Raw genomic sequence first — 27147 nt, 5'->3', positions numbered from 1 at the left:
TCATTTGTGATCCAGGTCTTTGTGTTGGGCCTGACGTGTATGCATGTGTAGCTCTTAAAGCGCCTTGGCCTGAGAGACTTGCTGGGGACAAATGGCAGCTGCTAGTCGCTGCTGTCCGTACACATGTACACAAAAATGCTAACACGAAGCCTTGCCTTCCCAGGCATGCACTTCAATGGCCATATCTGGTAAGCAGTTTTGTTTGCAGTGTACACATCACGCCTTTATTACTACTTTATCGAGTTGCCATGTTCTTTCCAAAGAAGAAGGGGAGAGTGCGTCACGAGGACTGAGAGGTGCTCTTCGGACACTGGCTCTATAGGAAGTGTGAGGTTTTCAACGGCAGGGCCGATTTTGGGGCACCTCCTCGTTAGCAGTAACCGAGTTGTGCGGCCACACTTGTTTGTTGTATCTGAGATGCATTGCTGTAGCCAAATACATATTTTGATGGTTGCATTGCCCTCGTTCGTAATAAGCAAGTATTCGTTAGGAGTGCAGCCATTATAAGTGGGCTCGACGGTATCTCATTTGTTTCACGTTTATTTATGGTGCCATGCTTTAGTTTCGAATGGAAGTCAACCTTCCCACTTGGATTTTCAAATTTTGTAATTACCACGTCAACTTACAATCATTTGAATACGGTACCCTTTGTTTGTTTTTTTCACCTCAGTGATTTTGTGGAATTCTGCTGCATGCCACCATATTTAGTGCCATGACCCACCCAGCAGGTGGCATGGTGCACACAGCGGTACCCCTGATATTTTATTTTTTAACTTCAATAACTGTGTGGCCTACGCTTTCTGGGGTTCACATTTGTGCATTTCGTTTTGCTAGCCGGTGCAAAACCACTACACACCTGGCGGTCGCTCCCAGTGAGGAAAGGTAGAGGGCTCTGTGACAGTTACTGATCCTTTCCTTTGTGACATTCTTTTCCTTGCAATGCTAAGCATGATCAAGCTTGAGTATGTACTACAAGAAAAGTTTGTGCTTCACATGGCAGTTACCTCGCTCTTTCCTTTCCCTCACAACCTGCTTATCCTCATCGCAGTACTGATCTCAAATGGGTTCGAGTGCGCATTTTGTTGCACATCACTTGGTTTGTACTGTGTCTTTCCTTTTCTCCTACGCTTCTACTCCTTGCAATGCTAAGAATGCCCCAGCCTGTATGTTTCAGCAGCACTTACGAAAGCCGGCCCCCAGGTGCTAGAGTGGAACACCGCTTTCACATTTTGCACGAAACCGCCGCAAAAAAAAAAACATATCAGCCAAGAAACATACCTAGTAGCCTTGAAGCGCATGGGGAGAAAAAAATGTTCGTCGTTGTCTGCTATTTCTTTTTTTTTACTTCTAGTAAGGGCGGCATGCTTCTCTGGAATTTGGAAGGCTTTGTGACTCTCACTATTGTGTGCATGCACAGAGTGTCCTAAACGGCCTGCAATGGCTCTCCGCCTTCTTGACAGCGCAGAGAGCGGGCACGTGGAGTGGGTGAAGTTCTGGCATGCATGCGCACTTCTGTACTGTTTTTGCAGCAACCACTTTAATCCTACTGAACCCTCATCTATTGGAACCTAGAAATTGCGTTTTGAGCTGGTGCCAGGGAAATGCAGAAGACAGAAACGCACCTAGGAGTCAACCCGTGCTTGTACAGTGATGATGCTAACATTTAAGCTAGTTGGTGCAGCGTCTTGGAAAAAACAGCGCAAAATGATGGCGGTTCTGTTCTTTCTACATCCGTCGTGTTTTTGTGCCGTTTTTTCCAAGGTATTGTACAGCGCTGACCGCAAGCAATTTGCCGCAGCATGGTTTCATTTTTCGCACCTTTGGTCATTCACCGTTGTGCCGCAGTGGCAGTGCTCAGTGTGCTCGGCGTCGGTGCGGATGCAACCTGCCGGAAGCCACCAATCTCAACAGCAGCCACGCACCGATGGAATCTACATAATCTCGCTTTGGCCAGTCTTCTGTCTTCACTGCACGCATGCTAAACATAGTCTGTCAAAATAGCGGCACTGACAGGAAGTGACATTCGCAGCGTAGCATGTGGATACGCTGCCAAAGCTACGGCATATTGTATTTAGTCACACAATTAGTGCATTTTTGTGCTTTAAGTTAATGCTTCAAAAAGGGGATGCACAAATTACGCGAAAATTTTCTAAGCACATCCCAAGAAATGCTACAAAGGCCATAACATGCAATGTATACTGTATACTGCTGCCTGTGTGTAGGCCCTCCGCCTCACACCCGTTTCTCGGCCAAAAATTAAAATTTTGCTCCAAATATAAGATGCATACCCCCTCTCACCCGGCTCCACGCTATGTAGTTTCCTACAGGGTGTCATGATGGTGTGCGCACAGCTCAAAGCAATAAACACGCAACGATACAATTGGGAAACCAGCAGTGGAGGGAAAATGAGATAACAGGCGATAAGATGGTGTTCTCACATGCGGCCCAGCTGACTAGCGGCAAGCAAAACCGCAAACGGTTTAGTAGTTTTGGATCCAGGTTTGTGCGCTGCTGTTTGTCTGGGAAAGCGACTGCCAGCGCGAGTGAGTTAGGTAAATGGTGCACAATTCGTGCCCTTGCCACTCGCACCTTTCACAGCGCACACGGCAGCACAGCCGTGCCATTGTTCCCATGGCTGCCTTGCATTCACCCGCTTACGTAGTCTGGCACCGAAGAGGGTGCAAAATATGCGGATACTAAAATTTTTTTTTTCTTCAAAAATTTGGGTAAAAAGTTGGGGATGCGCAAATTGCACAAATAAATGTGATAATAACAGTCGAGTCTGTATAGCATGGGTTTCTATGAATGTTTTGACGGGGCTGGCTCATCAAGTTGTACGAGCTGGAGAAACGCAGCATCTGGGAATGTAGCTGCGGCGTTTCACTTTACCGCAGCTTTTGTTACATAGAATCATGTTCATTACAGACAGGGTCTCTGATTTCTTTTCTTTTCTCTCTCTCTCCTTCCCACGCAGGTGGAGAAGCTGGCTCGTGTGAAGGAGCGACCGGAGCTGACGACGGACAACACGCCGCTGGTGGTGCAGGAGTATGTGCTCGAAACGGAGCCGGGGCCGGGCAAGCTCTCTCGCGTCACCATCCTCCAGCGTCCCACGGACGAGCAATTCATTGGCCGGCTTTACGTGGACCGGGAGGGGCACAACAAGGGCGCCAGCTGCGAGTGAGCGTCACTTTATCTCTCTCCTCTTTCTCCCCTTACTTCCTTTCTCTCTTTCTTTGTCTTTGAGGTGTGCATGAAATGAAGAAGACAGTTTGTACTCTCCATCATGAAGCCAGGATGTGCGGGTGAACCCTCTTATGAGAGACACGAATCTGACAGACAGTCAGCAATAAGGGACACTTTTCAATCACTTGGTTGACTGGCCTTTCTCTCCCATGAAGTGGACCTCTTTTATAACAGACATCGCGAATAGAAGACATTCGGTAATAAAGGACAAGTAATCTTTGAATTCTGATCAAGAACCTGGCTTATAAGAGGCATTTTAGCTTCACATGAGGTTTTTTTTGCCACTCTACAAATGCGGCACCATCACTTGCAAACCATCATCCCGTCCGTGCGCCACTGCGAGGGCAAGACTGGATTGCTCCGGTAATATTTGTTACGACTGAAAGTAACACATAATAGGCCAGCTAGATGTAAAACATCAACAAGGGCTAGTGCTAGATGGAGAACGCCTTCCAAACTGCTCGCAGGGGTATGGGTGGTGCGAGCGTCTGCCCACACCAAGAATGGCAGTAGTGCGCAGCGGAACTGCTCGCATTACTCCTGCAGTTATGAAGCTCAAAACCTGAAAAAAGGGCTGGCCGTCAGTCAGCGTTTTGCGTGGTTTGTAGGTTGTGCCACAAACCAACAAACAAGCCTCTGCCAGCACGCTGATAGCCGACGTGTGCTGCCTCCGCTCCCACCTTCGAAGCTAGGCAAATTTGTTGTTGTGACTTTGGACAACTTAAGTGGAACATGATGCGAGTCTATTTCACAAGGCAATGATGGATATGATAGTCTAAGGAGGGGACAGACAGGAAGAGGCGTGCCTCCAATCCACCCCTCTTCCTCAGATAGCAGCGGCCACGGCCACCTTATCAATACGATTGTGTGCTCAAAGCAGGTGTGCTTTTTGTTGGCCATGTTTCGTACGCTCCAGTGCCATTACACGGGCCTCCTTTTATTATTATTAAGTGCCCAGTTTGCGTAACAAAGTTTGTTTTACAAAATAACACTGAACAGCAGGCTTTAAACTTTTAAAATTCGCTCACAAATTCAGTAAACTAATAAAATTTCAGTACTTTGCATATCTCGGAACTCCATTTTTCTCAAAATGTTTGTTCCTGTTTGCATGACTTCAAGTTACTGAGGGCTAAGTGTGCCATACTATTCTGCATCAAATTAATGTAAACACTGATTGCCAGCAAATGCAGCTGCTGTCCATAGAAGGCATATGGCATCTTGACGTATGCCAATCAGAAAAAAAATTAAACTACTTTTCTTCTAATTACCTTGTGTAACAAGCTATGGACTTATTTTGTGAAACTCCTGGTCACTGGGTGGCGACATAAACACAGTGAGAGATCGGAAAGTAATGAAAACATGGAACTCTGCTTAAAGAAGACTCCTCATATAACGAACAAAAACTCCTCTCCAGTACTGGTGTCTGTTGTGAAGGGGTTCAAGTGTAGTGCAATACAGGAAGGACAGTGGACAAGTGTTAACTTCCAGAAGTTGCAACTTGTCCATGGCTCCCATCATCCATCGTCCTTTCTGTGTTGCTCTAAATCAGTATTCATGTTGCAGTCCCCTTTGTATTTGGAACATTGGGCTCCTTGAATTCTTACATGTTAAACTTTTTATTCCAGCCTTTTGTTCTGTGTACTAACATGTTTAGTTGTGTTTTTTTTTTTTAATTAACTGTTAGTCTGTGCTTCATGCAAACAATGTGGTATAATAGTTTGCATGCAGACAGTGGATCACTTGAGTTGCTTAAAGGTTGCATGGTCCATTTGCACATTGAAGAAGGATGGGAAGCTGGGCGAGTTTGTAATAATTCATCGTGGGGGGTACAGCGCGAAGAAGACTAAGGACGAAGCAAGAAGACTACACAGACGAGCTCTTCTGCGCTTCTGTGTAGTCTTCTTGCTTCGTCCTTCGTCTTCTTGGTGCTGTACCCCCCATGATGATCCATTTGCACAGTCTCATAAAATCTGGGTCATAATTTTTCTCATTGCATGCGTTAGCTGTTAGATGGAAATTGTGTGCTAAGCCAACTGTTGGCAGCTTGTGTTTTTTTTTGTGTGTGTGTGTGTGTTTTTTTTGTGCTATAACCGCGCAGGTCATGGAAACCCTAAACGGAGGGTGCATTGCTGTAATTGTAGGCACCATTTTGTTATTATACCATATTTGTTCAAGTCGTTGGTGCATCTCTGAATCACTAACTCACTGGTGTGCTCTGTTCTTTTTTAGGTTCACCCTTGGCACTCAAGCCAGTGTCACCAGGTATGTACAAATTCAGACATCTGAACATATCTTTTTAACTTGTTGGTTGTGAAAAGAGTGTTCCAATAAAACTGAGTTAGCTCCAAAGAACACACAATATTCATCTTAACTTTGCAAAGAAATTTCAACTATCACAGCACAAGCATTGTTACAAGAAAAAACAATGATGAAAGCAGGTAAATCACTGAAATTGAGCAGAAGTGCATGGCAGTGGAATTCCAGGGTGTATAATGAGTCATATACATAAGCATGTACAGAGCTATTGAAACAGGTCACTAGATTCTTCAGGGCTCAAACAAGGTTTTCCAGTCTCAAAATTATTCTTATCAAAGGATCTACTTAGGTTATTTCATCTCATAATATCCAATCTTATTTTATTCTATTTTGGAGAATTTAAACGAAGTTCTGAAGCCTGAAAGAGTTTGAATTAACTGAGGCTAACTGTGTAAGGCAGCTGCTTGACCAAGGAGAGCTGTCATTTGAAATGAGCCCCCAATGAAATTTCAACCTTCAGGTATCTGAACCAGTATCGAGAGATCTTCATGAAGGAAGGTCACAAGTCTGCCAAGATCACCCAGCTCACACCTGGGAAGCCGCCAGTCGTCAGCCATGTCCAAAGCCTGTACGGTGGGTTGGAGGGGCATGGTGATGCGTCAGCAGCTGTACCAACCTCCAAAGCACAGGAGCCCACGGAATCACCCCCTGTGCAGCCCGCAGTTGACAGCAGGTTTGTTGGAGTTATAAGTGTGGCAAGGGTCATTGATAAATGTAGTAAATGAACTGAGCAAAGAGGGCATTCGACAGAAAGGGCAATGCTTCACACGAGGCTGTAAATTAAATGGTAAGCTTACCGCTTACTCTTATTTACTGCTAAACCTGGATGTAACGAACCTCCATGTAGTAACTGCGGGTGGGACAAGCACAAAGCGGACGATAGACAAATCTCTTTGTCTTTCGTCCGTCTTTCGCCGCACCACCCGTAATGGTGTACCAACTAGTTCAGCTGTCCATTTTACTTCATGTAGTAAATTCCTCGATGCTATGAAATTTCTCAATCCCCATTGCCGCCCCCGTTGAAGCGTGTGTATATGCGAACTCCATGTAATGAAGGTGTTACGGTGGTCGACCTCTATATAATGGACTCGCCACACTGGCTATCTATTAACTAGTGCTGCATTATACTTGAAATTCAGCTGAATCACACAAAAGCGGTATGAAAAAACATGAAAGGAACGCCTACAATGGCTGTGAGCTAATGCAGCTGACACAACGCATTGTGCTTCAGTGCAATCGGCGCATCTCCACGGCAGATACAACAGTCTCCACAGCTTTCGCTTTTGCAGCCTCACACCAAGTGGGACTGCAGAAATTCATGTACAAAAGCAGTAGAAAACGACTGGACATAGCGAAGAAGGCACGGGACAATGCGCCCATCGCCAACACTCGGTTGCTTGCACGATTCAGGCGCTGACGACAGGCATGTGGCGGGAGTGGGGACAGCGGAGAGTGCCAGCAATGTGAGGCAAGGAGAGTTTATGCAAGTAACACTGGATGGGCAGACCACAAGACTCTCTTTTTTTTTTTAAATGAGTATGCAGAAAGAGGCGGGGAAGGATGAAGCACCCACGGGTGCTTCCAATTTCCCCGCCTCCATTACTCTCTCCACCCCATGCGTAGCAGTGTAGTGCTTTCATCATGCGATATGCAGCACACATGAGGGTGACTGCTTGCGCACTCGCACTGCCAACATGATCGCAAAATGTGTCTTCATGTTTATGACTTCGAATAACGGGTGCTTACAGTGAACGTTTGCTAGGCCATTTCATCTACATTTATTTTTTATTTCTGCCTTCCGTTCTGCACAGTTCCTTAAAAGTTATCTGTGAAGACAGGGCGTAACAAAAGCCTGCAGGTAATGGGAAAACTGAGCACGTCTCTCAGTTTCGTTATATCCGGGTTTAACTGTACGTATTTCACTTTTTGCAGTAGATGTCATTTCTACTGTTGACGCTCTTCCGTTTTTGGTGATCCATAGCTGACACTCTTCACAGGAGACTGGAGCTGTAGTGAGGGCACCATAGTGAGGGCACCATTGATGCTTTTCTGTTACATATGACAAATGGTTTCTGCGCTAAATGATTTTAGATCTGTCTCTGTCATTGATTTATAGTAGTGAGTTCAATCCACACGGCTGCATAGTTGTGATTCAACCTGCATTTTGTATTAGAATTGTGTTCCTTTTTTTTTTTTTTTTGCCTCGAAATGTTCCTTTATTCTGTTTTATGTCTGCTGAAAATTAACATTTCTAGACCACAGATTCATGGTTGTAACAGATGAGCTTCGTATGGTGTTCAGCTGGCTTATCTGTGGCGAAGACAGTTGATCTGCCATGCTATGTCATTATAATTATCCTTCATAATGGTTTTCATTAGCCCAAGAATTCATTCTCATTGAGTTTGAACTTTTGCCATTAACTGAGCATTTGCAGTGAGTCCTGCTGGTTTTATTTTGTGTTTAGTGGGGGCAGTATGTGCTTGTGAAGAATAGATATTCTTCCATGTTGACAGTGACAATAAACGCATTCCTTACAAATCGAATGGCACTGTTATCAACATTACTTATCTGTGCATAATAGATTTGGCAAGAAGCAGCGTGGTTTATTTTAAACTTGAGCTGATCACAATTCTGCATGCTTCAATCCATTCTGTGCAAACTGTGTGATGAAAGTTGAAGTTAGGACTGTGTGCAGTTGCAGTTGGCAACACTATGGCATGTCGCTTTTTGCAAATGCTCATTGCTATGCCTGTGGCTTGTGTGCATGTAAATGCCTATTGATTAATCTTTCTTTTGCAGGAAAGAACCGGTCAGTATGCAAGGCCTTGACAGTGCTCAAGCAGGTAAGGGCTACAAGCTTTTGCTAGTCATGGTAGCGATTTCTATGCATCCTTTTCCCTTTTGTTATTTGTTTGATGCAGCCACTCTATTTTTACTCAGAGGTGATGCATTTGTTGACTCTGTGACTTTCTTTTTGTGGTGACCCACCATGGTGGCTTAGTCCACCATGGTGGGTCACTGTATTTAGATGTGAAATACAAAACTGCCCTTGTGCTGCGCGATGTCAATGCACGTTTAAAAAATTAACCACCGATTCACCTGGTTTAGCTAAATGCGGCTTAGGTGCGCATGCACGGTTGCCTTTGTTTAGCTTCGTCTAACTTTCTTTAGCTCTTTTTTAGCTTGAAAATTCGAGCTGCATCCAAATATTCTTGCCATCACTCATCGGCTTTATTCTTGCGATAAGCCGCCTGAGCTGCTTGTTGCAATTCGAGTCATCATTCCCTGTGTTCGGCGGTCTCTGAAGTCACTTGTGCACGCCTTTCTACTGCACGTTCCTCCAACAAGTTCATCATTTGCCTCTTCTTTCTTGCTCTTCTTCGCGTTTATTACTTTTGATCTGTTTCCGCATTCCATTTAGCAAGGTTACCACTGTCTTCGCTGCTTCGGCTTCTGCCTCAGTGTATCCCCTGGATCTGGCGCGCTCTTCTTTTGCATTGCTGTTTAACTCGTCGTGGACATCGTTCGGCTTCAGAATCTGTCGAAGGTCTAGCTTCAGTCATGATTTACCGTTTGTGGCGCTGCACATTCCTCAAGTGACTTCATCCTTCGCCTCTTCTTTCTGGAATTTGCATATGCACGCAGCTGTGTTTCTCACTCTTCTCTTCACACCCTCTCTTCACTTGGCTGCAGCTGGCACGACTCTCCTCCGAGCTTACTGAAGTTTACCAGAGTCACTCCGCGAGTTACTACGAGCTTCACCAGGGCACACAACGGCCTTTTAGCTTGTGACGCATTGGGTGCTAGCACACTAAAAACACAAGGTGAATTAATTCCTCATAGCTCATGTGTCGCTTTGAGGCGTGAAGTTTATTTATACTTCAGTGCACGTTACAGTAAAACCCCGTTAATACGTAGTTGGCGGGAACGCGGGAATAGTACGCACTATCCGGTAGTACACCTTAACCAACTAATAAAAATTTGCCATTATTCACGCCCCAAAAGAGAAGAAATTCAGGCACAGTAAATATCCAACAAATACACGTACGTACAGTCTTTGTCAAAAGTAACCAGGCTGCATGGTTTGCTTCTAGCTCGTACAGTGGAGCCCTTACAGCTTCCAAGAGGCTGAAATGGCCGTTAAAGGTAAGGACTGGGGGTCTTCTTACCTTCCAACACTTTTTGATCTTTAGGAAAACCACAAGGGCTCCACTATACAAGCTAGAAACAAACCATGCAGCCTGGTTACTTTTGACAAAGACTGTACGTGCACTTTATTCTTGTGCCGCCGACCAGAAATCGGTCATCTTCAGTTGCCGCCGTGGCGGCCGTGCGGCGACAACAGCAGTCTCAAAATTGGAGAGACTGGGGGCAAGCTTTTCCATGAGGCCCCTCTTCTCGGCGAACGCCCTCATTACCGCCAATGCTTGCGAAGCTTCCGCTACAGTGGGGCTAAAATCTTCGGTTGGCAATTCGTCGCCGCTGTCCTCATTCTCAGCGTCTTCCTCACCGCCTTGGGGTGGTGCAACTGCGGCGACAATCTCGCTGTCCGACCAGCCTGGTGTGGTTGCAACGTCGCTGTCGACCTCACAGAACATTTCGAAGTTCACAGCCTCCGCACCACCCTGTCGTTCCAACACCTCCGTTAGTAGGGTGTCGCAGTCATCGGCGGGATCGCAGACTTCGGAATCGCTTGCGCTTACTATGAATTTTGCGCGCGCGAAGCAGTTCTGTATTGTTGCAGGATCAACCTGCTGCCACGAGAACGCTAGGAGGTGCACCGCACCTAGCAGATCAATTAAGTACGTCTTCCCGCTTTCCATCGCCAGGAGCATTCTGCGTAGGAGGTTCTTCCTGTAGTGGTGCTTGACCGAACGAATGATGCCTTGGTCAAGAGGCTGCGCAAGTGCCGTGGTGTTGGGTGGCAAGAAGAAGAGCTTGATTGCGCCCAAGTTTGTTAACTCCGAATGGCAGGACGCGTTGTCAAGCACGAGCAGGATTTTTCTTTTTTCTGCCATGAAACGCCGATCCAAAAGCCGGATGTACTCTTCAAAAAGCTTGGCTGTCATCCAGGTTTTCTGGTTGCTCCTGTAAATAACGCCCGAGGGCAATCGACCGCCTTTGAAGCACCTTGGATTGGCGTATCTTCCAATGACGAGGAGTGGCAACTTCTGGTTCCCGGTCATGTTGACCGCAAAAGCAACTGATACTCTTTCTTTTGAAAGCTTGCCTCCGGTGCAGTGTTCCCCCTTGAACGCCAGCGTCCTGTTGGGCAGAAGTGGGTAAAAAAGCGCCGACTCGTCCAAGTTGAAAACGTCTTCTGCGGCGTAGCTGGTCAGCTCTTGTTGAAGTAACCCATTCTGCCATTCTTCGGCACCCTCTTTGTCCGCGTGTGCTGCCTCTCCGTACACCACCCTCGAACTTATGCTGTAGCGAGCTTTAAAACGGGCCAACCAACCGTTACTGCACGAAAAGTCTTTGCAGTTGAGCTGGGCCGCAAACACTTCCGCTTTTTCGGCGAGGAGAGGTCCGGTGACAGGCAGGTTTTCTGACCTTGCTTTTTTCAACCACACCACTAAAGCTTCTTCCACTTCCGGAAAAGCTGATCCCCTCAAGCGGCACCTCTGCATATTCGATAGGGCCCCGCTTTTCAACTTCTCCCGAGCATTCCAAATGCCGCAAGTCCCACGCACACGCTTGTGCACTTTTCGTAGTTCCATTTTCAATTGAACGAATAATGTCCAACTTCTCCTTAACTGTTAGCACGCGATACTTCGGTCGCGTAGGCTTCGGCATGGTGCCCACCGTTCGCGTGCACACGGAACAAAGACGCGCTTTGCCTAACTGCAACACATCCACAACACGTCACGCGCGCTGCGAGGTTTCCTCGAGGTGTAGCGAGATCACATGACATGGGTAGAGTGGGGGGGTGACGGTGATGGTTACTGCGATAGGGCTGGCGACGATGCATTCGCGCGCAAGAACGCAGAAGCGGCCGACGCTTCTCGGGCTCCCCATTGACATGGACATCGCCGCGCTCGTCGGGACATGGCCGAAATGGCCGCAGTGTTGAATCGCCAGCGGTTTGCACGTTGACAATGCTCTTTGGAAAGGCGGAAAACGTTTTGCGTAATAGCATGGCGCCAGCCAAACCGCGACGGCAAGTACGCATTAAGCGGTAGGCAGTTCATGGGCTACTATGTTTAAGCGGTCAGCCAATACATTGGTTTCAATGGTGGCTACGCCGGGGAATTCACACAACTACATTTTAACCGCAACTACTTGGTAAGCGGGTACGTATTAATGAGGTTTTACTGTACATGGGTAACAAACAGTACTGAAGGAGGTCCCGAAGGGGAACCTTTTGTTACAAAGTGAATAAGAATAAATTCTTGGTAGGCAGCATAGTATAAATATTGTGAAAGTGCAAAAAATAACAGAGACTTGCTTACAGAATGCACGGTAGTTACACAAATTCAAGCATGAAATTAGATAAAGGATAGGCTCAAATCCTCTATTGCGTGAGTGAAATATCATGAAATTTGTTTTGCTAGGATTAATTTGTAATAGGTTATCACGGCACCAGATGAAAGTGTTTTTTAAATCTTTGTTTAATCACTTTGTTCAATTAAAATGTCATTGTCAGTTTAAAATACTGTAATGTCATCACCATAGAGGATAGAGCTAATTTTGTTAAGGTATTGAGGCAGATAATTAATATATGTTAGAAAAAAGTAGAGGGCCCAGAATTGAACCCTGTGGAACACCTCAATTTATTATTCTTCAGTCTGAAATCATGTTAGCGATTTGAGTTGAACCTTGCCAGGAATGTAGCTGCGCAGTAGAGTAAGGGCTGGACCACACACACCTAGTTCATCAAATTTCGGAAAGAAAATTTCACGATTAAATGTGTTGAAAACTAAATCAACAAAAACAGCGCCCACACATTGTTTCTTGTCAAGCGAGAATTTAATAAAGTCGGTGAATTCTGTTCATGTCAGTTCATACGTTTACCGTAAAATTCCGAGCAAGCGCCCCCCCTCCAACAAGTCGAAATCACTGGCAAAGTAGGGGGGGGGGGGGGGGGGGGGGGGGCGCTATCCCGGAACGGCACAGAAATTCAAGATGGCGGCGACATCTTCACGCCAGTAAAAAAGCGCAATGACATGAATTTAAATTTTTAGTTATCTCTAAGAACATGAACTTTATTGAGCGAAAGGTTTACGACTGCTATGTCAAGCACTCTTAAAACCATCAAAAAATTCCTCCGAGTCAGTCGCAAAAAAAAGTTCACAGCATTCCGCTTAAAGCCCACTCCAGTCTTCTGGCGCCACGGCTATGCAGTTTCCCAACTGTATGTTGTTGGCTATTCTGACAGCTTCTTCAGAGAGAAGCCGGTTAATAACGGCACATCCAGCCGTTCTTTCCCACTAGAAGAACTCGAGCGCATCACTGAAGACTCGGCCGCCGTTACTCAGCCTTCTTTGAAGTTTTGCTCTGCCGTAGTTATGCTGAAGCAACTTCTCGAAATTACTGCCCCATTCCCGCATCCGTTTGCGGTTTTGCGGTTGAGCTTGAAATGTTGAGACGTTTGGTGCACGTTTCTTCCGTTTTCCCGATGCCATTGTACGACCTCAACTTTCTTCGCCACTGAGTACCAATGCATCGGCATCGCAAACTCCACAACGCCAAAACAAGACGACAAATGGTGCGTGCGAACGAGCACGCGAATGGCTTGAAAAGCAAGATTGGATTGCACTGGATTTTTGGAATGGACGGGGCAGACCAGTGTTGCTTGGGCGCGGTGCGTAAGAAGGGTGCGGTCGTGGGGAGAGGGCGCTTTCTCGGAACGGTGCGGAAATGTGAAATTGACAGTGAAGTTAGGGGGGGCCCTTGCATGGGTGGGGGCGCTTGTTCGGAATTTTACGGTAATTAGGTCTAAAGCCAAACCAATGAAATGTTAGTACATTTAATTTTAACAGGTAAGCCATTAGACGGGTGATAGTTAGTAATACTATCAGCTTATTAAAAAAGGGCGGTATGGTTACTGGACGATAGCTAGCAATCATTCCTCTGTTACCATTTTTAAAGACAGGAACAACTGTACCTTGCTTAAATTGATTAGGAAAATAACCAGCCTTACTGTAGTGTTTATAATATATACTAGAACACAAAAGATATTGTGAGAAATTAGTTTATTTTTAGAAGGAAGTATGTTGTGCAACCCAGCTCCACTGTACCTGAAGAAGTTCTCCTTGTGAATTCGAATGAAGAAAAAGCAAACAAGGGCAACAGTCAGCTTTAGATGTGTGCTTAGTTATAGCGCAAGTGTGTGAAGAAAAACTAACGTTAAAAGCGGTTGCCATTTCGGAAAGGACATTACAGCCTGCAGTTTACAGTTTTGTTTTTGTGATGTGTTGTACTGAAGTTTTGGGTGTGCTTTAATATGCAACAGTGTTTTTGCTTCTGCTGAATTTGTATCACAGAGAGAAAGACAAAATTTTCACGTTTCGTGTAAAAGGGCTTTCACGTATGGTGCGTGATTCATGATAACTGGGGTATTTATCACGTAACCGTCTCTGATGTAATTGTACGTGTGCTGGTTGGCGGTCTTCAGTTTGCAAATGTGGGATGCCTGCTCTCGGGTGTACACAGCTCTGTCTTTCCATTTGGACCTGTAATGGCTTGTAAGTTTAATGGGTCTTGCATTGCACACTGTTTTATGTTGATGGTGTGCGCTGTGTCCCTCTTCCCTGTGCAGTGAGTGTTGATGACATGGCGAACAATCCGAACCCTGCAAACCAGGCGAGCACAGTTTCAAACACACTGCCAGTGCAGTCGCCTGAGGTTGTCAGCCTTCCCAACATCAGCATACCCCAGAACGTGGGCCTGCACAATCTGGTGAGTTACAGGTGTCTGGAGAGGAAGAGCTAATTAACAGAGCTCTCTGAGAAGCACTTCCATCAGTTCACTTTTGAATGGCTGATTTGAATCTGTTGGCTAAAGTTCAGTGAAGGCCGTCTGGGCTTGGCTTTGCTTTCACTTGGCAGGCTAGCTTGAAAGCAGCTGAGTGTCGCTTTATAAACCACTTTTTGGCAAAGAAACTTTGGAATATCACATGAAACATTGACTAAGCGCGTTGCGTAGCATGTTTCGTACTAAGTCAGTCATCAGCATTGCAGTGAAATTGAAAGTTCATTCAAAGTGAGCTGAGGCTAACTGTTGTGCTGCACTAACACAAACACTCTCGCACCTGTCATGGAACAACTCAAAATGTGAAGGCAGAGCATTGGGCTTCCGAACTACACTTCGTAAATGGAATCATTGGCTACATCTCAGCAGGTTTTGATGAGGTACATATGCGCTGTTGGTGATTGGTGTAACAGATCCAAACAAGAAGTGATGTAGCAGATGCTTAGTTTTTCTGAGCTCCCCTGTGGTGCTGTTTAATTACGTTCACAGGATATGGATGTGTAGTATGAGTCAAAGCATTGATTAAAAAAAATTCCTTTCTCAGTAGCCTTGAGAAACAAATGGTCAATCAATTTACATTGATGAGTAGTATAATGATGCCGTGAAAAAAAAAAAGAAGTTAAGTTGCAGCAAAGCAGCATAAACAGTCTTTCGAGGCTTCCATGTAGTATAACATGTGGGTACATATTAGAAGCCCAGCTTGTTGAACAGAACTTTCTTGCAAGTACAGTAAAAATGCAATAACCTTGGCCGCTGAGTGAGTCCAGCTTGATTCGAGCACCTAAGCTTCGCTGCCATCTGCAATGCATGTGTCTCTTTTACAGATGTCTCTGACAGGTGTGAATTTGTCCTCCGCTATTCCTGTGCCTATTTCTCTCACCATGGTTCCTGTAACACAATCCAGTGTACTTGTTGGAGCAACCGGTGGCCTACATGGTCAGGTTTGTGCCTCAACTGTGCTCTGTGCTATGCTTTGCTCTATCCTTCTTTTCAAGGATTCTAATGTGAGACCTGACTCTGGTGACAGAAGACACTAAATGAATGTCATGCACATGTGGCAGCCATTGTGGGTGAGAAGACTGGATAAGAACAAAAATGAATGCTTGAGCTCTTGTGTAGCTGTAACCACTTGCTCAGCGTTTGGCGCGTTGATCTGGACGCTGCGTCATCTTGACGGGGTCACTGAGATGCCATTTCCTGTTGCAGATTCAGGACACGCAAGTGCAGAACATTCAGTCTGCAGTGAGTGTAGCACAGACGACCAATGTGGCAACCATGGCTCCATCTGCTGTCATTGTGTCCTCTGGTGAGCACAGTGGCTGCCTGTGATGTGTTTGGGTGTTTGTTTTTCTCACAGATGATTGCAGCACCAGTGAAAGTCCACTGTCGACGTCGGATTTTCTGGGTAATGGGGCCTTTACTGCTATCGCGTTAAAATTTCAATATTCACATGCACACCCCTCCTTGAAAGACAAATGACTCTCACTGGTGCTGCAATCATACGTCCGCGTTTTGAGGGAAAAATAGGGTGGTGTTGGGCCACCCGCTAGAGAACCAACATAGGTGGGTCACCTAGGTCACGTCACCTTGTGGCGTCATCACAACCTGCCCACCGGATTGTGAGCAAACCAGCCATCGTGGCAGGTGGCAGTTAAATTAACGACTGGTCGCGAGAGGTTGCTTGGGAAAAGCAACTTGGGTCGCACCTGCCACACCAGTGGCAGCTCCTGCCATCGCATGGCAGTGCGTCCCTCATAGCCTGAGTCGCTTTGGGACGTTAAACCCCATAAACCAAATCAAACCAAACTCCCAGCGACCCATGAATGTAAAGTTGTGAATGACCAATTCCACATATATGGGCACTAACTCATTAACGCTATCGCATCATATCTCATAGGCGGAGCTTAAGTGTCCGCTTCAATTATATAACACGGTAGGATTAAAGGCCGTGTTCACCAGCAAATCTGGTGTCAGCGTTGTGAGTGAAAAATCACGAGCATGGATCTGGCAGGTGGTCCCCAGAGAACAACCTAAGTGGCATGTGGCAGTTAAATTAATGATCTTTCGCTCGGGAAGAACAACCTAGACCACACAAGGCCCACCGCTGGGAGCCCCTGCCACCGCAGGGCAGTGGCGCATAGCTTAACCACTGCACCAGGAATGGTATGAGGACTGCCAGGGATCAATGAGTGTAAACTAGAGAATTACCTTCTGCATAAATTTGAATTAACCCACTATCGCGTCATATCCTTACGGCGGAGCTTAAATGCGCCCTCCAATTTTTGTAGTATGAATCAAATACAAACAGCAAGGAGAAATGCCTTTAGCTATTCAATATCTGTTCAGTGTGAAAAAAAAGTTCCAGAAAAAGATAAATAGGCTAACGTTATGGTCCTTATTTCTAAAATAGTGTATGGTCTTGCAACTGAAATAAACAAAATAGACTGACTCAGGACTACACTTAGAAAACTTGAGTGCTTAGGCATGTATACTGCTTGATTAGACAGCATAACAATGTGCAGTCTGTAATGTGTTCATGAAAAACGAGTAACATAATGATATCCATGACTTGACACATGACCAGCAACTAAAGGTAACATGATGGTTAGTAAAGCCTAATTAATTCTGACTTCAAGGAGAAGTGCCGGAATTATCCGAAGGTCAAGTTATAAAATGCCTATCACCCTCCCCTAAAAAATAAAAAAATTGAAACTTCTAAGGAGGCTTCATCGCATTGATATGAAAAGCCCATGACTAGTGCACAGTTTCGGCATGCTAGACGAACAGTGCAGACATAAGTGAGAGGAACGCATATTGGCGGCGGAATGGCAAGACTGCTTCCAAAAATATTTAGAAGAGTTTGATGTAGCTAATAATTTGCTGTTGCTGTGTTGAATATGTCGAGGTTTGACTGTATATCAGTTTTTCTACCTTTTCTAGCTTTAAGATCTCAGTTTTCAGTGCAAGTAGCATCTTTGTGATAAGGACGATATAATCTGTTGATACAACTTCACTTTGTCCTCAATGACCCTTTAGTGTGGTAAATTTTATAGTTGCCCTAGAGAAATATTTATGCAGAGCCAGTGGTGGATAGGGGCAGGAGAGGCCACATTAATTGTATGGGTGGCTTCAAGAATTACAAACAAAAGAGTGCCTGGGAGAAACTTGTGACCTTAAAAGCCAAGATGCAGACCACGAATACTCACTGCTATCACACCTTACTTCCGTATTACATGCATACTCGGGTAGAAAATTGCACGTGAAACTTGAATGCAAGCCCATGCACCGGTCTTGAAGCATTCGCCATTGCGCTTTAAAAACAGTGCTCCTCAGGCGATATTGTTGCAGTCTTACGCAGTTAAACTGAAGTGTGGGTGTCATTTTAGTACATTCTTGGTCCACACCAAGTGTCAGTACAGTGGTGGGCAGCCTTGTCTAGAGCGCTTGAGCAGTGCGCACTTAGTAACAAAAACCGAAATTAGAGAGCAGCCCCTCATTACAGGGCAAAGTTTTCATGCCTGCTTTGTTTACGAGGCTCTCTGGCGCTACTTCCGTGCAAGCGTTGCAGCTGGACCCTAGAGGCTGCCACAAAATCTGGATTTGTTTGCAAGGAAGTGCACCGCCCGAGCGCTCTAGACAAGGCTGCTCACCACTGTACGTTGTGTGCAGGGTTTATAATCAGTTATTGCTGACTGGTCACTACAACGAGCAGTGGTGATTTTGTTATAGATTAGCTTTTATAGAAGAAACATGCTTTTCTAAGATGACTGTAACTGCTGTTCTAATACGTGTGCTAGATGGTAGAAAAAAATTGCTTGCCATGTTTGTCCACTGAGACTACTCATAATCATGCTGAGTTTCGTGTGTTTCTGATTGGCATTAAGTTCACAGTGAAACTTGAAAAACGTGTCAGAAGTCGTGTTTGCTCCAACTTTCCTTGGTGGTGGCAGCAGACAAGCAGGTGGCGACTTTATGCAAAGCCACTGTCGGATGTGTTGCCTGCTCATCTGGATGACGCAGCTCGGTCTGCTCAATGCTTCACATTTGTCTGCTCTGTAGGATGGAAAATAGGGATCGAAATGGGAAAGCAGACCCCTTGAGCATTTTTGCAGTAGATTTGAAATTTGAGATCTGGGCCAGAATAATATATAATGATTCAATGATGCGTACTGCATTTCAATTTTGCATATCCCTTAGTGATTGGCCAAAGTGATGCCATGCCTGCCATCCACTCTTCGTTATTTATTTCACGTACCTCTAGGACCCTCATGTGGGGGCTTTACACGCGGGGTGGGCTAACAGCGTGGTTTTAATAAAACAATGGTTCGATGGCTTTCTTAAAATGGTGAATGAAGGATGACACTTGTGGGAAGACTGTTCAAGTCCCAAGCTGTTTGAATAAAGGAGTGAAGTTGGGTTGCGGTCCAAGCTGCAAGTGGTTAAATGGCCTTGTGGCGACTTGTGCGGGCTGAAAAATGATGATTAGGTTGGATACGAGAGTACTAAGGGGGAAAATGTGATACCTTTTATGATACATAGATATTCTTGCAATTTTACCCCGTTGCTGGAGATTAGGTAGGCCTGCTTCATCATCGATGACAAAGCAGTGACAAAGCAGTGATAAGTGCTCTTATAATCAGTGTTAGTGGAGTCATGGTGTCACTTCAGCCAATGATAAATGGCAGGAAATGCAGAAATGGAATAGGATTGTTGTATTTTACCGCGCCTGCACCTATATCGAGAGAGGTCCAAGTGTTTGGTGCGTCTCGTTTTAATTTTGTTCAGCACGAATCTGAATGCGTGAAGCAAGTGCGTTTGTTGTGGTCAGTGTCGCAGAAGCTAGGGTGCTGTGGTGTAAGACTGTGCATGTGTGCAGGGATGGTGAACCCGGTGTCGACGGTGCTGAGCCCCGCGTCGGGCGTGCTCTCAATGCCCCTAACGGTGGCCACCCTGGGCCCTCAGACCCTGACTGCCCAGCTGGTGGCACCTGCACTGAAGGCCACCCCGCAGGCTGTGCGCAGCCCCGCCCCCGTCTCCTTGCTCCAGGTGAGCCCTGCTTTTGAGCGGTCGGGGACAGTTTCCACACTGCTGTTCGCATCTTGTGGTCGGTATTATGATCTTTTGGTCAGTGGTATGATCCTGTTTGCCAAAGTCCTACTGTGGCGTGTTGAAGTAGAGAAATGCGAGGCCGAAAGGCAGCGCAAACCGTGTGCCACCTTTTGTGTTGCCCTTGCAGGTTCCTGGAGGCCAACAAACACTGCCACTCATCGGGACATTGCCTCGGCAGATGCCCCCCACAGCTGCATCCACTGTCGTGAACAATGCTGCCACAGGTGGGCCGGGCTGTGGTGCTCTGGGTCTCTTTGTTTTTCTTACTTTTTCAGTGTGATAGCATTCCTGTGAGTCTTTCAGTGTGATAGCATTTCTAGGAGAACTGTGGGCCCTTTCTGCGCGATTCTAAAGCCAGGAAACCAGCGTACTATCAGCAACGAATGAAACGCGAACAAGAAAACTGAAGTGGCGACACAAAAACACCAACGTATTAGCTCCTGTATCGGAAATACAAGCGCGGTTGAATAAAACTTCTTAAGAACAGTCTTCATGCCTTCGAAATTGAAATAGCAGGAGCTAGTACACAGCTTCCCCCGGCTAAGAGCTGTGCATTTTCCAGTGCGTGGTTCAGTTGTCTTGTTCGTGTTTTATTTCTTGCTGATAGTACATTACAGGTACAGCAAGGGCAGCGTCTGAAGGCCACAGTCAAAAATAACAGGGTTGGTGGGGAAGGTGCTGCCGAGTTTCTGCTCCATTTGCTACGCTGCATTTGAAAGGCTTTGCATATTTGTGCTCAGCCATTTACCTTGAGACAGCAAAAGCTTTATAATATGCCTCAGAATTGACTTGCAGATTAGAGCTGTGCACGGGCTCGGGCCTTGCGAAAGTCTATTCACCCGGGCCCGGGCTGGGCTCGGGCCACGGTATATTTGTCCGGACGGGCCGGCCGGGCTTCGCAATCGCGATTGCTCCTGTGTGGCTCCAGCCGCCCTACTGTTGCAAGGTTCGAAACTAATCTGCAGGAGCGCCGCACTTGCCTCAAGCCGTCATCAATGGACGCTTTGTTGTTTTTACATAATAACTTGGAGTGATAACTCTCTACATGCGCCGTGTTTGCATATACTCACTAATTTTCGTCTAGACCATGAGAGCTGAGCATTTTAAAAAACATTGAAATAAACTGATTTTCCTTAAATTATCTCTTTCTGTTTCATCGTCACTTCAATTTCAGTTTTGCAGGTCAGGCCGGGCCCGGGCAGGGCCTTAACTCGGGCCGGGCACGGGCGGGCTTAGGTTTCTTCAGAGTCGGGCCGGGCCTCCGTCAGCAGTGTAGGGCTCAGGCCGGGCGCGGGCTGAAATTTGCGGCCCGTGCACAGCTCTATTGCAGATAATGTTCGCCACAGTCATTCTGCATGAGAACTGCAGGCTGTCGGTATTTGCACGGCATGCAGTTTGCTCCAGGTTGAATCCTCTGCCTTGGAACTTTGCGAGACCTTGTATTTCACACAGGTGCATTCGTGAAGAGTGGAATAATGCAAACTGGGAACCCGAACTTGCAGTAGCAGGTGATCTGCCATCACAACTTGCAGTGTGTTGTTAGCCTCTGCCTGGAGCTTGGATTCAGGCTTGGCAAGCACCCCTGGGCAGTTTGCTGCTGCCACGTCATAGCACCAAGGGTCGTTGCTTACTGCAAATTTGTTGGGGCCTGCTATTCACTTTATCTGGGCTTTTTTTTTTTTTTGCCATAGAAAGCACGGCAGTACGATTGCGGCCATCGTTGCTGTTCACAGTAGGCGCTTTCACTGCATACCATGTTTTTGTGACAGTGTGTATGCATGCATGTACGCATGCATCGATCTAAAGAAATGGGAAACATTCACGGAAAAAGTAACAGCCTATGCTGTTTCAGCTACTAGCTACAACTAGTGACTGTCTGCTCTGAAGGCCAAAAAGTTTTTTTTTTTTTTCATACCATTTTTTTCCTTTGCAACTGTTGTAACAACAAAGTGCTCGTGTCATGTCTTGCCTCTTCCTTTGGTCCTTGTTCCCTTCGCGCTATCTGTCACCATGAACTCGCTTTGACCTTGCCTCAGCAGCAGATGAGGGTATGTGACATTAATGAAAGGCTTAATGCAAGGCTGAACATGGTTAGGCAACTGTAACTGAAGTTATCATTATGCAGGAACGGCAGCGTGTTCATTTTAACATTGCTTCGTTCGCATACTACGCCCAACTTGCATTGTCCTGCTCATCAACTCGAATTTGTTCTTCTCCAGTCCACGATCCTTTACTGCACAATTCCAAGGGAGCAAAAAGCATAATTTCCCCAATTGCCTGGCCCCCTGATCACTCCGCAATTGGTGTGCTTCGGTTTGTCCAATTTTTCGTATTGCGAGTGCGCACGTCACACCTCGTTTCTTTCTTCTCGGCTACTACAGTCTTTCTGGTGGCAGGCACAAGATTGTTGCTGCTTGCTTTTTTTTTTTTTGCATCCTTGTCATGTTATCGAACCTGAGAGTATTAGCCTCTGCCTTCTCATTTGGCCAACTTGGAATGCCGCAAGTTACTTCAGTTGCTGCTGCACTGTTTTCACGCAGGGTCAGCGAGTGTGCACAATCAGCAGCTTCAGATGGCTCTGCAAAAGCAGCTACAGCTCCAAGCGCACAGCACAGCTCCACAGCAGTCCGCTGCTGTGAGACAGCGCAGCCGCAAGAAGTCGGGCAAAACATAGCAACACTGTTGGCAGTACCTCGGTGTTACCAATTCTGTTTGAGGGCCACTCCCCAATGCTCATAACATTCATGCAGTTGTTACCATTTTTTTGTGCCTGCAGACATTTTAGTCCCCCTTCTAGGCACTGTGATGCACCACTGTCTGTGCTATTGATGCGGATGCACTTTTTAAACATAGCAGTATTCATTCTGTCTACCCACTGCAGAACGCCCAAGTCATGCTTTTGTTGTCGATGTTTGCAAATATGCTTTGCATTTGCACCCAAAAAATTGTGATTGACTTTGCAGCTCATTAGATTTAACCTGTCACGCAAGCACACACACTATATTTTAACTTTTCATCACCCAAGGAGTGGTCCCCTAATTTTGTTAGCCTCATCCGTTTCATAATGTCTGTGCTTCTGAAAAAAAAAAAAAATTCAAAATGCAGGCACAGTGCCCATCCATCATCCCAATGAAGGACGGCAACTGGGGGAAGTTTGTGGTTTTAATAGGAGTATGCAGAGATTTTTTAAAAGCACTGTTGCTGTTCTCACGAAACATCACTTGCCAACAATGTACATAGTTTTTCCCCAGTTGCTCGGTGAATGCGGTATTTCTTGCGCAACAGGTTGTTTGTTTTGACAATTTTTTTTCTACTCCTCTCGCATTGTTTTTATAACAGAGGAACTCGCACACTTTATTGTTTCCTGTCTGCTGCACTGCAAGTTGTGTAAAGGTCGTATTTCTTAAAGCAGATCCTACAGGCTGTTAACTGCATGCATGGTGGCAGCGAGGATGTGTACATAAAAAAATAAGCATGTAAAGAATAGGTTTTAACTCGGAATGCAGTGCTCTGCACAGTGTTTTAGTGTTGCCGTGGTTGACGTGTATATTTTTAACGTTCGGCAAGAGTTGGCTTTCACCGAAATAAATTCTTTTCTTTTCTTGTGATCGCACACATCATTTCACTGTTCATCTCTTGAACGGAGGTCTTATGCCGTGCACTGAGTTATACTGGACATTGCTGTAGACAGTAGACTGCGACTGTCTTCCACTAGCTTCCTTGCAAGCTCCACGTGCTCCGATATCTGCTCTGTGCTTAGTGCAGAACCACCTGCAAAAAGGGACAAAATAACAAGCCAGATGCAACAACCACATATGAATCATGTCAATAAGGTGAAGCCCTATACTTTCCGAAGGTCAACTTCTCAAACGAAGGTCTTGGTAAGAGCCCATTTGATGCAGCACACCCTGTATACCCTTTCTAGCAACTCTCGAAAAACTACATTGGTGGACATGCATACTTACTCAGTTTACCTACTATTTGCTTGCTTGACACATCGGCATGTATGACCTCAAGTGCTGGAAGTGACATGTACAGAATCCAGAGCTTTGTAGTTATGTAGAAACGTCCTATTCTACAGCCGCCTCGGTGGCTCAGTGGTTATGGTGCTCGGCTGCTGACCCAAAAGACGCGGGTTCGATCCCGGCCGTGGCGGCAGAATTTCTTTGGAGGAGAAATTCTAGAGGCCCGTGTACTGTGCGATGTCAGTGCACATTAAAGAACCCCAGGTGGTCGAAATTTCCGGAGCCCTTCACTACGGCGTCCCTCATAGCCTGAGTCGCTTTGGAACATACCATTCTATTCTACAGGAAATGCAATACCCATTCAATGGAAGTTTGCACGCCATACGTAGGGCCCCATAGTTTCTCTACAGTAAAACCCCAGTACTTGTGCAACACTACACATTGCACTGACACCAAAAAGATAATGTGTTATAATTGCATGCAGTTCTAACAAGCAAAAGAGGGTCCACTCTTATGGCTTCCCTCTAGCACCTCTGTGCAATACCACAAACTAAAGACTGGCCTCCCATTACAGCAAGAAGCTTGGATATGGTCTTGTTCACGAAATCAGCCTGCAGACATTACCAAAGATCCTCTTTGGGCATCTGGGCAGCACTGTTATTGGTTTCTGGCAGTGCCAGCCTGACTGGCCAATATCAGTCTTCTGAACCAGTTTTTCTCCGGCTTGCACTCACAGGTGTGACCCTACTGAGGGCTGGATTCACTGCAGTACAGTTAGGCTTGCAGGGACATTGCAAGACTGAAGTGCAGTACCACTACCAAGCTGCCCCTGACCCCCTAATGAACACTTTTTTTTTTTCGAAAATTGCACCGAAATGGTAAATTAGCACACGACGAGCCTGGCTTATCTATGTCAGACATCCCTCCCAAGCCAACTTTGCTTTAGCACATTCTCTACAAGTTGAGTAACCAGTGGGTCATGTCATACACTCTTGTCTGCTCAGTCTTCTAAAAACAAAGCAGTCATAACAGATGCAGGTGTGCACATATTCATTGCACACAAAAAGCAACTTACCTGGTTTGTGAACACCACAAATTTTGTCACTGGAATTCAGGACTACTGTGAAGGTTTCTGCAGCCAGACATTCTTCCTCATGAGTTGGGTCCACCACAATAGTGTCATCAGCGAGGACTGCAAATGTAGCTGCAAGAGGACCATCGGTGACTTTTGCCTTCTCTCTTTCGAGTAACACATTGACTTCTCCATCTGTGGTAAGCACTTTGGGCAGCGTCAGTGAACACAGGGCAGCTGTAGCAGCCAGGATGCAAGCTTCGGCCACATTTCCGTCATAGTCCAGACAGGTAAGGTCGACATTAAGGGACCACACAAGCTGGAAAGCAAAGTGCCAGTTTTAATATCAAGTGAGACAAGCTGCGCTGCAAATGAATGCAAAAAACTTCACTGAAAGAGGCCCAACATACCTTTCCCTCTTCTATGCACAGTTTCTCTAAGTCTAGGCTGTCCGAACTGCAAAGAAAGAGATTGCGAAAGGTTGCTATGAAAACTTTTTCCTGTGAGAAAAAAGTAAACGTGGTGTACCTGGTTAGAATGTCAAGCATCAGCTTGCTTAACACCTGGGCCTGTTCACCTGGAGGCCCTGGCTTAAACATTGGTGAACAGAGAGGCAGCAGGTCCACATTAGGCACTGCACAGCAAAATTAGCCGATTCCAACATGACATTTAGTAACTGCCAAATGCAGACGCCATGATGGATACATATCAAGTTAGAGAGGTAACTACTATGCAGGCCTCATTCAAATTGAATACCAAGAAGTTACATGGCACTGGCAGCAATTGTGACCTGAATTAGAGATTGGGCATTTTACTATGGTGTACTTCACGCATTGAGAAAGGTAAAATGCTCCGAAGTGTGCACTGCACAGAACTCTGAGATTATGAGGAAACTTATGCCGCCGTTCAGAAGGGCTGGTACGGCTGGCAGAAAGTTTTTCGGTTAACTGCACCTACCAAAAACTCTCTCTGGATTGCGTTAATTTCCTTGAATCCTTATGGCGGCAAAATTAACCGAAACTATGCCACGTCAGAAGACCGCGCAAGGAAACTTTTGAGGTCACGAAAGGCACTTTTTTTAACGCCTTGCATTCTGTGTGATAAATCACAAATCCTCACAATAGCCACACATTTATGATTTTTGGGTAGACGTGCTCATCTCATTTTTTCTCTCTCAAGTCACTGCACTCACCTATGTATCCTTGTTTCGGCGTGGTGACTGCAGGTTCAGCAAGTTCCTTCCAAATAAAAAAAAAGCATTGAAAACCACACTATGCCTAACGATCTAACGGCAGTTTGTTTAAATGCTGCTGGAAAAGCTCAAAAACACGTACTGCTTTTACACCACATACTACTGTCGTGCATCCCATTTTGACAAGCGCCGATCCATCTGCGGTCGATATCGATCCTGAAAAGCACACCATTTGGTTGGCACAAAAGTCCACGCAATAAACTTGCACACTTAATACGCACCTACGTTTAACGCTGTCGGTCTCCTCTCGTTCAGCAGTCTTCCATCGGATCTTTCATAAGGACCCTATTTAACAACGACCGAGTATGACAGACATAACGTACTTTCGTTTCGCGTCAAACCATACGAAAATAAATGCTTACCTGCCGCTGTGCCAAGTGCAGCCGGGACTGCAACAGCCTGCAAGAGGAATCCAATATATTACCGATGTAAAGAACTGTCAAACGCAGCGAGACAGCAGCGTGCACGCACGTACCTGAACTCTGCCGCCATTTTTAAACACCAACAACAACGCCAGAATAGATAAATGGTATGAGATGAGCGTAAACGTCTAGGCAGAGCCTGGTCTAGGTAGCTAGGTGTCCCCCTAGTGGAGGCCAGTGGCGAATTCTACCAAGCCCGTCTTGTTACCTCTCCAAGTCACGTCACCACATTGTGCGCTAGCGCTAGAACAAAGACCCCCAATCATCGATTTCGCCACTGTCTGACTATTGTGAGCAAACTGTGAGCAAACTGCCCACCATAGCAGGTGGCAGTTCAATTAATGATCGGTCGCGTGAGGAGATCTCTAGAAGCTCGGGAAGAGAGTAAACTTGTTTGTCTAACACACGACCGTCTTTGGTCCAACAGAATATACCACGCTTAAACCCGGGGCAGGGCCCCAGGGTTCGGGTGGTCAGCTTAGGTGGAGGCCGGAAGCTATCGACTCCTGGCGGCATCCTCAGCCAGTCGGACTTTATGGACTGCTTTGAGATGTTTCTTTTCTGAGCTTTGCAGAAGGGTAGAGCTCCCATGCAGTCATGATTGGTATCCCGCTATTCTTCCGGGATCCTTCTCACAATTGCCAAATAATTTTCTATCCTCACACTGTGTACAGATATCCGACCGTACTTCTGTCCATATATGTCCAGAACCGGGTTTGGATATGTTTGTTTGGAGTCTCTTCACATGTTGCTTCTTCTCCTCTATTCTGGATCAGGTATCAGGTGGGGGGAATA

The 27147-nt window shown here is 46.0% G+C and overlaps 2 protein-coding genes across 4 annotated transcripts in view; one reads left to right on the top strand and one right to left on the bottom strand.

The window, feature by feature from the left end:
• The window catches only part of Spt20 (transcription factor Spt20 homolog), a 32768-nt gene extending 9519 nt beyond the window's left edge, over window positions 1–23249 (top strand). For 2 of the 3 annotated variants that reach the window (XM_089565690.1, XM_089565689.1), the window contains 10 exons: window positions 2975–3177; window positions 5473–5505; window positions 6020–6232; window positions 8359–8402; window positions 14321–14460; window positions 15357–15473; window positions 15739–15838; window positions 19409–19578; window positions 19769–19865; window positions 22182–23249. In XM_089565690.1, coding sequence (XP_089421816.1) covers window positions 2975–3177; window positions 5473–5505; window positions 6020–6232; window positions 8359–8402; window positions 14321–14460; window positions 15357–15473; window positions 15739–15838; window positions 19409–19578; window positions 19769–19865; window positions 22182–22315 — 1251 coding nt within the window. In that variant the 3' untranslated portion in view covers window positions 22316–23249. The remainder of the gene's footprint in view (window positions 1–2974; window positions 3178–5472; window positions 5506–6019; window positions 6233–8358; window positions 8403–14320; window positions 14461–15356; window positions 15474–15738; window positions 15839–19408; window positions 19579–19768; window positions 19866–22181) is intronic. The other variant, XM_089565691.1, reaches the window with a different exon arrangement.
• LOC149371463 (exosome complex component RRP43-like) lies at window positions 22790–26738 on the bottom strand. The gene is made up of 9 exons (XM_089565692.1): window positions 26406–26738; window positions 26293–26329; window positions 26152–26215; window positions 26013–26086; window positions 25871–25916; window positions 25207–25312; window positions 25089–25134; window positions 24682–24997; window positions 22790–23412 (listed from the first exon to the last, which is right to left on the bottom strand). The coding sequence occupies exons 1-9, from the start codon at window positions 26420–26422 to the stop codon at window positions 23291–23293; spliced, it is 828 nt and encodes a 275-aa protein (XP_089421818.1). The 5' UTR covers window positions 26423–26738; the 3' UTR covers window positions 22790–23290.
• Between the last annotated feature and the right edge of the window lie 409 nt (window positions 26739–27147).

The sequence above is a fragment of the Amblyomma mixtum genome, chromosome 1, assembly GCF_055824585.1.
Source record: "Amblyomma mixtum isolate Tamu chromosome 1, ASM5582458v1, whole genome shotgun sequence".
Lineage (NCBI taxonomy): Eukaryota > Metazoa > Arthropoda > Arachnida > Ixodida > Ixodidae > Amblyomma > Amblyomma mixtum.
The sequence above is the reverse complement of the archived record's forward strand: the minus strand, read 5'-3'. Positions and strand labels throughout refer to the sequence as shown.

Bases quoted from the DNA above. Each gene is read 5' to 3' on its own strand.
- LOC149371463 (XM_089565692.1), bottom strand. The intron at 25,313-25,870 runs GTGAGTGCAGTG...TTTGCTGTGCAG, and splicing joins GCCGAAACAAGGATACATAG to TGCCTAATGTGGACCTGCTG. The intron at 24,998-25,088 runs GTATGTTGGGCC...TTTGCTTTCCAG, and splicing joins TGTGCATAGAAGAGGGAAAG to CTTGTGTGGTCCCTTAATGT.